The sequence below is a fragment of the Setaria viridis genome, chromosome 7 (assembly GCF_005286985.2).
Source record: "Setaria viridis chromosome 7, Setaria_viridis_v4.0, whole genome shotgun sequence".
In the NCBI taxonomy this organism is placed as follows: Eukaryota; Viridiplantae; Streptophyta; class Magnoliopsida; order Poales; family Poaceae; genus Setaria; species Setaria viridis.
In genome coordinates this window covers 3,279,616-3,290,930 of record NC_048269.2, presented here as the reverse complement: position 1 = coordinate 3,290,930, position 11,315 = coordinate 3,279,616, and the positions used below count along the sequence as shown (strand labels likewise).

Below are 11,315 nucleotides of genomic sequence, written 5' to 3'. Positions count from 1 at the left end.
GAATAACCAAAGCCTCGTCCATTATGAGTTTACCAATGATTTTGTGTTTGTCGAGGATCGATAATTTCATCAATCCTTTGCATTTTCCAAACAAAAATCTTTCAACCGATGAGAACCTAATAATAGTGTATTATTCATCACAACTGATCATTACATTACAGGGAAGGCGTAAACCATGCCGGCAGCGGCCAGCGGTGGTGTCGTTCGAGCCCCTCGACCCTCATCACCGTGCACGAACTGGCCTGGGACGGGTTGGTCACCAGAAGCCCAAGTAGCACCGGTCTTAGTAGGAGATTCCAGTTTCAAACCCCTCCAGAAACCGGAGTTCGGGGGATTTTTCATGGTTTTTTCTGGATTGTTGCAGCCTCAACACGTGCTGAGAACTGGTATCCGAAACTATCTCTTCAAGGTAGGTACGTGAGTGTGAGCATAGAATGTAGACCTTAACTTGCGCATAAGGGTATGTGTGGTGTGTGTGAAGTGTGTCTATGTGTAAGTTCAAGTACTACAACTTGTACTTTCGTAAGTGTGCCTATCTAAAAAAGACCCTCTCCACCGTGCTGTCCTTGAGCACATACACGCCGAGGTCCCGCAGCTCGTCGTTGCAGCCGTCAATAATGGATGAACGGTATGATGCCTCATACCTCTCCACGTTCAGGCGCTCGGAGGTCTGCCTGAGCTCGCCCTCCGTGTAGTAGACGCAGTCGGCCCTGATCCTCAGGCGCTCCCTTGCCGGCATGCAGAGCGAGGTGTTCACGCTGATGAACAGCGCTAGGTCGCCGATGTCCTTGGTCTCCTCCTACCGCTCATGTGCCACGTCGACGACTTGCACCTTGAAGGAGACCTGCATGATCTTGTCCGTCTGGTACTGGTAGCCATCGTGCTCCTCGTCCTCCTTAGAATACTTCAGCACAGCCAGCAGCCGTCCGTCTGGCGCCACCGCAATGCACTTGCAGGAGAGGTGGACGCCCTCGCCACCCGACAGCCTTGGTTCGACCGGCACGCTCACGAACTCGTCGGTTTTGGCATGGCGGTCCCACACCTCGACGGCACCGGAACAGGTTATGGAGTAGAACCGGCCCTCATGGTGCTGCGCGTCCTCAACATCGTCGAGGGCCCGAGAGGGGGTTGCCAGCCTCCACGCAGGGTCTGTTAGACCTTCCGCACGCACACGCACCCAAACACTCAAGAACAAAAGCAACGGGAGGAAGAAGATGAACAGTAGCACAAACTCACTGCTGATGGCGACAGACGCTTGCAGCGCACACACGCTGGAGTTTTTCTTGCTGTATTTACAAACAAGCAGTACAGGAGGTTTTATAGCTGGGCTGACACCGGTAGCACGAACTCCATGCTGCCCCCCACTCTACCGCTCAATCGCATGCTCCAGCCACGCGCACGATGCGCACCAACGAGCATGACGCGGCTGCCTCCAACAAATCGCAACAGCCCCTACGGCATGCAGCTCCTCCACGCTACATATGCGGCAAGCTGCAGACCGACTCAAACGTACGCATGTCCCACAACTTGGATCGCCACACTATCAGCACACGACGCACTCACGCCACCAGCTAGCACACACACACACGCTGCTGGGTTTATTCCCAACAATCTCCCCCTAAAACCAGCGGTGCTGTCCTCACTCACAGGAGCGTTGGTTCCTCGTCGGTGCTAGCGAGTAGGGCCTCCACCTTCTTTGGCTTGCGGCAGTCCCGAGAAAAATGGCCACGGACACCGCAATTGAAGCACCTCCCAATTGATGACTTGGGTTTCTACCGAGCCTGCCACTCGGTCGCTATGAGCAGGAGCTGGTCATCGTGCCATTTGCCGCCAGCATGTGTGCGCCCCCGGGAATGCTCGTCGAATGCCTTCAGCCTCCTAAGCACCTCCTCAAACGCCATCATCTCGACGTCACAGAATTGTTCGATCCCGGCCACTGCATGATACAGCCAATCAGGGACGGTGTTGAGGAGCTTCTTCACCATGGCAGCATCGTCGAGCGTTGAGCCAAGGCTGGCATACCTCGCCGCCATGCCACTGATCTTGCCGGCATAGTCATCCAGTAGCTCCCCCTCTGTCATGTGTAGCTTGTCGAACTCGCCCTTGAGAGTTGCAAGGCGAGCCACCTTGACGCGAACGGTGCCGACAAACCTCATCTCGAGGCTGTCACATACCTCCTTCGCTGTCGTATTTGTCGAGATTTTCATGAGGATGTCCTTTGACAAAGCTTGGAGAAGCTGCACCCTCGCCGTATGAAAGCATCTTGGCCCCTAACTTATGTTTTGATAATTAATGACGACCTTTGTGGACTAACATTTTCATTAAGAATATGAGTATAGATTAGTCCCAGAATTAAGTTTAGCTTCAAAGGATGCTATGGTGATAGCTTGGATGGTTTATACCTTGGAAAGCTCAAGGCAAAGGTATATGGTAGGGTTTTCTATTTTACCGGTCAAAAGGTTCTTAGCGGATGTAAATTGACCGGATTAATAGGCTAGATAGTCGTACTATTAAGAGGGGTCAATTTCATTTGCTTGACGATTCTATAGTGCCACTTTGCTCAAATAATTGCATTGCTTGCATATGGACTAACATAGTTTGAGAAAGTGAAAAAGTTAAGAAGAAAAAGGTAATCTAGAAGAGTGCTGACTGCTTAAAGGCGGACGGTCCATGCCTTAGAGGCGGACGGTCATGCTAACTTAGATAGAGACATGTTTTCGGGCTTAGGGGTATTTGTTTAGAGGCGGACTATCCACAGGTGTTTGAGCAGATTGTCCGCAGTTTAGAAGCTCGAACTGATCGCGCTGAAATGTATACCGTGGACGTGCTGCAGCTCGAACTGACCTCTGTAACGGGACAGTCTAACACGCATTAAATGCTGAAGTAACCGTTGGACTTGAACGGTAGACAGTCCGGTCCCTATGAGGTGGACGGTCCGCCAGTCCCCAATTTTCACGAGTTTGTAACCCAACGGCTAGTTTTGGAAAAAGGGGCTATATATACTTCACCCCCGGGCACGGGTAAGCTCTCTTGGCACTTTGGAAAGCTTTGTTGACATTCTAGAGCCTTTTTCCACCTCTCATTCACTCACTTTGCTGAGAGATTGCACTCTTGTGAGATTGAGAACCTCCTAGTGCATTGCATCAAGAGTTTGAGCTTTGTGGCACTAGGGAGTCTTCAAGCAAGCGTCAATTGGCTTGTCACTCTTGGAGGTTGCCGCCTCCTAGATGACTCGGAGGTTGTGGAGCTGTTGAGCCCTTCAAGGAAGATTGTGAAGGAGCCCCAGCTATTCTTGTGAGGGGTTTGTGCTCACCTCGCCGGAGCGGTGAAGAGCAACATTAGTGGAATCGAGGTTTGGAGAGATTTTTTGATTAAAGCTGGCTCAAACATCAAGTAGTGTCTTGATAGAGGAGCGTTTGAAGCATTGAATCCACCTCAACGTGGATTAGGGGTGACCGGCAAGTTATCGACACCACGGGAAAAATTCATCTCTTGTGTTCGGTCTTCTCTTTGCTCAATTTCATTATTGCAATTTACCTTGAGCAAGTACATTCCTAGAGATTGAATTGAACCTTGTCACCTAGAGATTGAATTGAACCTTTCACCCTAGGTTGCAAACCCTCAGCTAGTTATAGAGTAGCTAGAAATAGTTTTCCTCTTGTATTACTAATTAAATTTATTTAGTGTTGTGATTTTAGTTGAAACCGCCTATTCACCCCTCCTCTAGTCGGTATCCTAGATCCTACAAGTGGTATCAGAGCTTTGGTTTCTATATTTCAAGAATTTAACCATCCCGAACTAGGATAAATGGCTAATGACAATAATGTTCATATGGGGAAACCACCATTTTTTGATGGGAACAACTATGATTATTGGAAGATAAGAATGATGGTTCATTTTTAAGCTATGGGCAAGAAGATATGGGGAATTTTAAATGAGGGATTTGCCATTCTTGATGAGAAAATAAGAGTGAAACCGATGAAGCAAATAAGCTACTCAATGATCAAGCCATGAATGTGCTATATGGTGCTCTTGATATTACTGAGTTCAATCGAGTTAAAAATCTCACAACCGCATTTGAGATTTGAAACAAGCTTATGGAGATGCATGAGGGAACATCTACCATGAAGGAATCTAAACTATATGTATACAAAGGCAAGTTTAGTGAATTTTCAATGAAGAAGGATGAAGATAGCTCCTCTATGTTCAACTGGTTGAATGATATAGTGAACGAGCTCAAGGGTCTTGGCTTCAATGTTACCGATGAAGATTTCTTTCACAAATTCCTTAGGTGTCTTCCGGCAAAATATGATACTATTGTGACATTGCTAGTAAGATCAAACTTGAAGACTATGACACCTACACAAGTGCTAGGAGAAGTGCTCACTCATGATATCTTCAAGCAATCACAAATAGAAGCACATGGTCTAGCAAATGAAGAATAAAAGAAAAGTATTGCTCTCAAGGCTCAATCTTCAAAGGAGAAGAACAATGATGAGAGTGACAATGATGATGATTCCGATCAAGAAATGGCTCTTTTTGTAAGAAGGCTCAAAAGAATCATAAAGAACAAGGACTTCAAGAAGGGCAAATCATCAAAGAAAAATCCTTTTGAAGATAAGAAATGCTTTGAGTGTGGTGAGTTTGGACACATTGCAGCAAATTGCCCAAACAAGAAGAATAAGAGCAAGAAAAGTGATGATAAGAAGAAAAGGAAATTCTATAAGACGAAGAAGAATGGCCAAGCCTACTATGTTGAGTGGGATTCCGATGCTAGCTCCAATTCGGATGATGATGATGATGATGATGAGAAGCCCTCAAAGGGAATTGCCGGCATCGCCATCAAGGAAGCTCCATCACTCTTCTCTCCACCTTTTTGTATTATGGCAAAAGGCAAAGCAAAGGTATCACTAGATGATAATGATGATGATAGTGAACTTACTTATGATGATCTTGTGAACATGCTCAACGAAATCGATGACTACATGTGCAAAGAAAAAGAAAAATTTAAGGACTTGAAGTTGAAATACCAATCACTTCAAGGATCCTATGAGGAGCTAAAGATTTCTCAAGAGAATCTAAAAGAAACTCATGAGAAGTTTGAGGAAACTAAAAATTCTCTTCTTGCGCATGAAGCCAAAGGAAAAATGAGCATGGATGTTGATTGTGATATGCTTAATGATAAATCTTGCATGCTTAGTTCATACAATACTCATTGTAGCTCAAGTGATATATATTGCATGAGTGATGGCTTTCCATATGATTCTTCTCTTATCATGAAAATTGAGAAGTTAAAGAAAGAAGTGGATTGTTTGGTCAAAGACTTGGAAAAATATTATGATAGTAGAGCTCAATTCAAGCATATATGGTCAAGCCAAAAATTCACCTTGAATCATGAAGGTCTTGGCTACATTCCTAAGAAAGGGAAGAAAGTTTTTATTCCTAAGAAGACCACTTTTGTTAAGAATGCAGGCAAGTATTGTGAAAAATGCAAAAGTGTTGGTCATGATGTAAATGAGTGTACAAAGAAGCAAGCCGTATCTCTTGATTCTAGTTATGTTCTTAAGAAAAATGCAAATGAAAATATTGTTGCAAAAATATATTGGGTTACCTACATTTGGTGCTAAAAAGAACGCCATTTGAGTGCCAAAGGTCTTGGTTACAACATCCAAGGACCCAAAAAAGTTTGGGTACCTAAAAGAGCTTAATTTTCTTTTGTAGATGGATTACAAGGCCGGAGGAAAACATTGGGTGGTTGATAGTGGTTGTTCTCAATATATGACCGGTGAAGTAAAAATATTTTCCTCTATTGATGATGAAGCACCCAGAAATGATAACATTACTTTTGGTGATAATGGCAAGGGTGAAGTGAAAGGATTGGGTAAAACTACTATCTCCAATGATCATTCTCTCTCCAATGTGTTATTGGTTAATTCACTTAAGTTCAATTTGTTATCGGTTGCTCAATTTTGTGATCTTGGTTACAAATGCACTTTCACTAGCGATGGTTTTGAGGTTACTAGTAGAGATGAAAAACTTTGCATATTCAAGGGTTTTAGGCATGAAAGTTTGTATCTTGTGGATTTCTCTTCTAGCCATGCCAAGTTGAGAACTTGCTTATTCTCCAAATCATCTATGAGTTGGTTATGGCATAGAAGGTTAGCTCATGTTGGAATGAAACAATTAAATCGGTTGTTAAAACATGATCTAGTTGTTGGCTTGAAAGATGTGAAATTTGAGAAGAATAAATTGTGTAGTGCTTGTCAAGCCGGAAAATAAGTGGCTAACTCTCATCCATCTAAAAGTATTATGTCAACCACAAGACCTTTGGAATTATTGAACATGGATTTGTTTGGTCCAACTACATATAGAAGCATTGGTGGAAATTGTTATTGTCTTGTTATTGTTGATGATTATTCAAGATATACATGGGTATTCTTTCTTTACGACAAGGCCGATACTTATGATATTTTTAAGAAGTTTGTGGCAGGAGCCAAAAATGAGTTTGATCCTAAATTGAAGAAAGTAAAAAGTAACAATGGTAGTGAGTTCAACAACACAAGAGTTGAGGAAGTTTGTGATGAGAGGGGCATCAAACATGAATTCTCAACTAAGTATACACCGGAATAAAATGGTCTAGTTGAGAGGAAAAATAGAAATTTATTGACATGGCAAGATCAATGCTCTCGGAATATAATGTTTCGGATTCATTTTAGGACAAAGCAATCAACATCACTTGTCATGCATCAAATAGGCTGTATTGTCATAGATTCTTCAACAAGACACCTTATGAGCTTCTTATTGAAAGGAAACCAAATATTTCTTATTTTCGGGTTTTTGGTTGCAAATGCTACATTCTAAGAAAAGGTACCCGGCTATCCAAGTTCCAAAGTAAGTGTGATGAAGGATTTCTTCTCGGATATTCATCTTGTAGTAAGGCTTATAGAGTATACAACAAGTCTAAAGGTTTTGTTGAGGAAGCCTATGATGTTGAATTTGATGAAACAAATGGCTCTCAAGATGAGAAAGAAAACTTAGATGATGTGAGAAATGAAAGCTTGAGCAAGGCAATAAAGACTGTCTATTGGGGACATTAAGCCTCGAGAAGAGGATGAGGATGATGGTCCACCAATTTCCATTAGAGTGAACCCATCTACATCTACTATAAAAGATCAAGATCAACAAATTGATGAAACAAGAAATGATGATATTCCTCAAGATAATGAGCAATTGGCCTCCTCCACTCCTCTTTCTACATCAACACAAGAGCCGGTTGTTCAACAAAGAATTCATCATCATGTTGCCAAAGATCACCCCATTGACCAAATTATAGGTGACATTAGTATGGGTGTTCAAATTCGATCTCATGTTGCTTCTTTTTGTCAACATTATTCTTTTGTATCCTCTCTTGAACCTAACCGTGTAAATGAAGCACTCCAAGATCCAGATTGGGTGAATGCTATGCATCAAGAATTAAATAATTTCACCCGAAATGAAGTTTGGGAATTGGTTGAGAGGTCCAAGAATTATAATATTATTGGTACAAAATGGGTCTTTCGCAAAAGCAAAATGAAGATGGTATTGTTGTGAGAAACAAAGCAAGATTAGTAGTTCAAGGCTACCCTCAAGTTGAAGTTTGGATTTTGGTGAAACTTTTGCTCCCATTGCTAGACTAGAAGCTATAAGAATTTTGTTAGCCTATGTATGCACACACAATATAAAACTATACCAAATGGATGTTAAAAGTGTTTTCTTGAATGGTAAAATTAGTGAACTAGTGTATGTTGAGCAACCTCCTGGTTTTGAGGATCCTAAGAAGCCAAATCATGTGTGTAAGCTCTCTGAAGCTTTCTATGGTCTAAAGCAAGCTCCCCGTGCTTGGTATGAGAGGCTTAGAGACTTTCTCATTTCCAGGGGCTTCAAAATTGTGAAGGTTGACACTACATTGTTCACTAAGAAAGTTGGCAAGGATATTTTTGTTTGTCAAATTTATGTTGATGATATCATTTTTGGCTCTACTAATGAATGTTTTTGTGAGGAGTTTGGTGAGATGATGTCTAGGGAATTTGAAATGTCTATGATCGGTGAATTGAGTTTCTTTCTTGGTCTTCAAATCAAGCAATTAAGGGAAGGCACATTTGTTTGCCAATCTAAATATGTGAAGAATTTATTGAAGAAATTTGGTATGAAAGATGCAAAACCAATCAAGACACCTATGACCACAAATGGATATCTTAATCTTGATGAGGGAGGTAAACCGATAGACCTAAAACTTTATAGATCCATGATAGGTAGTTTACTTTATCTTACCGCATCTAGGCCCGATATCATGTTTAGTGTGTGCATGTGTGCAAGATTTCAAGCCTCACCTAAAGAATGTCATTTGACCGCCGTTAAGCGTATTATGAGATATCTAAGGTATTCTCCAAATATTGGTCTTTGGTATCCAAATGGTGCTCAATTTGAATTGGTTAGATATTCTGATTCGGATTATGCCGGTTGTAAGGTTGATAGAAAAAGTACTTCCGGTGGTTGCCAACTTCTTGGTCGTTCTCTTGTTTCATGGTCTTCAAAGAAGCAAAATTCCGTGGCTCTTTCTATCGCCGAAGCGGAATATATCTCGGTGGGGAGTTGTTGTGCTCAATTGTTATGGATGAAACAAACTCTTCTTGCTTTTTGATTGGATTTCAAGGAAATTCCTCTCTTATTTCCCCAGGTTCATGCTTCTTCTTCATGAATGCCTAATTGGCATTAAGTGAATAGAAAATACATGTTAGATAATTGATATCTGCTTGGTAGAACATGCTCTGCGTCTGACTTTGAATATGGCACCTCATTGTCAAATAACATGTTCTGTATCTTGTAGCCAAAATAATCCCACCATTGGATTGGCATCTTGTGATCTTGATTGATAATTTTCAAGGTTGCACAGGGTAGATGGTTTCCACCAGATACATTCAATTCCCTTATTTCTATATCGGTACATATGATGAAAATTGATGTCCATACAATACTGTTCTTTTGGTACTTGATGACTTTTCTTCATTTTGAGAAGTTCACAGTACTGGTGCAAATAAATGTTTTATCATCCGTAGCAACGTATGGGCATGATCCTATTTTATGTAAAGATAACAGCATAAGTGGCGTCAAAACTTTGTTACCGGGTTTTTGATGTGCACCCTTTTTCTTGATCTATGTTGGATGTTCCAAAGAAAACCACGGCGCCGCCGTCCGTGACAATAAGAGGAGAGCAGGCCAAGCAAACGCACGCCGCCGCCTGCCGTGGCGCGACCTCCTCGAGCCGGAATCGATGGCCAACACCCGCAGCCACAGCGGCAACATCCTCGACCGCCTGCCACCGGAGCTCCTGGCCGAGATCCATGGCCGCCTCGGCTTGGTCGACTGCTTCTCCTTCCTCGTGGCCTGCGGTGCGTCGTCGCGGCGGCACCTACTGCTCCTCAAACCGGAGCCGCCGTGCCTCCTCCTCCCCGGATCGACTCCAGGAATGTCGACGCTCTTCTCCCTCTCCGACCGGGGTGACGCCACCGCCCCCGCGGCGCCCGCCCCGGATCCGTCAACCGTCGTGCTGGGCTCCTCGGCCGGGTGGCTCGTCACGGCCGGCGCCCGGGAGCAGCTGATGATGACCAACCCGGTCACCGGTGACCAGGTGGATCTTCCGGCCATCACCACGATCCCTTTCATTCGGAGGAAAGAATCGACCCACTCGTTCCTCGTCGACGTGGAGCCCTTCCTGCAGATGCGTCGTTTCTCCGGCGGCTCGCCATTAATCCGGCCAAAGGCTACGGCGTCGTCGTTGCCGGCCGAGCAGTTTCGCAGCTCGTTCTACCACAAGGTCGTCCTCTCCGGCTCCCCTCGATCCGGCGAGGGCTACGTTGCCATGCTCATCTTGAACCGGCAATACGGTGGTGCTCCGGCCTTCGCCACGGCGGAGCACAGCGCATGGAGGTTGGCCCCGTTCCACGACACGGTCGAGGACGCGATCTACCACGGGGGCCGGTTCTACTCCGTCACCTACTCCAGTGTGGTGGAGTCGTGGCACCGCCATGGCGACACCGGCGAGTTCACCAGCAAGACAGTTGCGCCGAGGCTGGCTTGCCAGGACCAGTATCACTACTACAAGCGCCACCGCAAGTACCTGGCGGCGGCACCGGACGGGAGGCTGATGGCCGTGCACAAGCACCAGAGGTCCTGCGTCTTCACGGTGCAGGCGCTCGACGAGGAGCGTGGGCAGTGGAAGGAGACCAAGGACATCGGCGACGCGGCGTTGTTTGTCGGCGTGAACAGCTCGATGTGCGTGCCGGCGGGGGAGCATCATCCGGGGATCGTCAGGGCCGGGTGCGTCTACTTCACCAATGACCAGCTCGATCAGGCGTACCTGGATTGGAACTTGTTGCGGCGCTACGGCTCCGCCAACAGTGGCTATGGCGTGGAGCTGAGGGACCGGGACGTCGGTGTGCTCAGCCTCAAGGATGGTAAGGTGGAGAAGCTGGTCGATGGGCTAGGGCGGCGGCACCTGTTCTGGCCGCTGCCGGCGTGGTTCACACCATCGATTTCATGACAGTTCCCGTTTTCACTTTTCCTTTGTGGTTTGGATTGGAAGAGTGCCAATAAACATGACCAATCGATGTCTAGCTTATGCAATATAGTTCCTTTGGTCAACTGCTCCAAACTTTTTGCCACCGTATAGGGAGGAAGAAAGCAACCGTGCAAAGCAATCCATATTGATACTTGCGAGTTGCAAGGAGGCAGATCTTACCATCAAACCATCACTCCACCAGTGAACTTCTATTTCCCGTCCGAGTAATAATGAAACTAGTAACATCAATAATGTTGCGTTGTTAAACTCTATAAATTTATATATTTCCCGTCCGTTCTATGAAACTAGTAACACAAAATATAGTATATCTGTTTGTATGTTTATCTTTAAAAATTCAGAGTCAAAGTTCCACAAGTCGAAAGTGACAAGTATTTTGAAACAGAGGTCCTAAGATTATTACTTTTTTCTTTTATATTTGGATTGTCAACTGAAAATTGATTGTTAGGTTTTTTTTTGAACGAATGGGCACGAGACAGTGCCTATTTCATTGATAGAGTAGATTATTACAGAAGTGTTTCAAATATGTCACTCTTACGCGATTACTCTCTAGATGAAAAAGTCGCTAAAGCTTTTGCCCCTGCTAAAATCCATGTGCCTGCTTCCTCCTTGATTTTGGCCAGCAATGAGGGTGCTGCCATCTCTTGATGGTTGAAAATTCGCCTATTCCGCTCCTTCCAGATTTCCCATATTATCAGCA

General features: G+C 44.5%; 2 protein-coding genes across 2 annotated transcripts; one reads left to right on the top strand and one right to left on the bottom strand.

Moving 5' to 3' along the window:
- Positions 1-1,735: 1,735 nt before the first annotated feature.
- LOC140223329 (uncharacterized) lies at positions 1,736-3,552 on the bottom strand. The gene is made up of 2 exons (XM_072294992.1): positions 3,538-3,552; positions 1,736-2,270 (listed from the first exon to the last, which is right to left on the bottom strand). The coding sequence occupies exons 1-2, from the start codon at positions 3,550-3,552 to the stop codon at positions 1,773-1,775; spliced, it is 513 nt and encodes a 170-aa protein (XP_072151093.1). The 3' UTR covers positions 1,736-1,772.
- Positions 3,553-9,310: 5,758 nt separating this feature from the next.
- LOC117863726 (uncharacterized) lies at positions 9,311-10,579 on the top strand. The gene has a single exon (XM_034747552.1). The coding sequence runs from the start codon at positions 9,311-9,313 to the stop codon at positions 10,577-10,579; it is 1,269 nt and encodes a 422-aa protein (XP_034603443.1).
- The last annotated feature ends 736 nt before the right edge of the window (positions 10,580-11,315 follow it).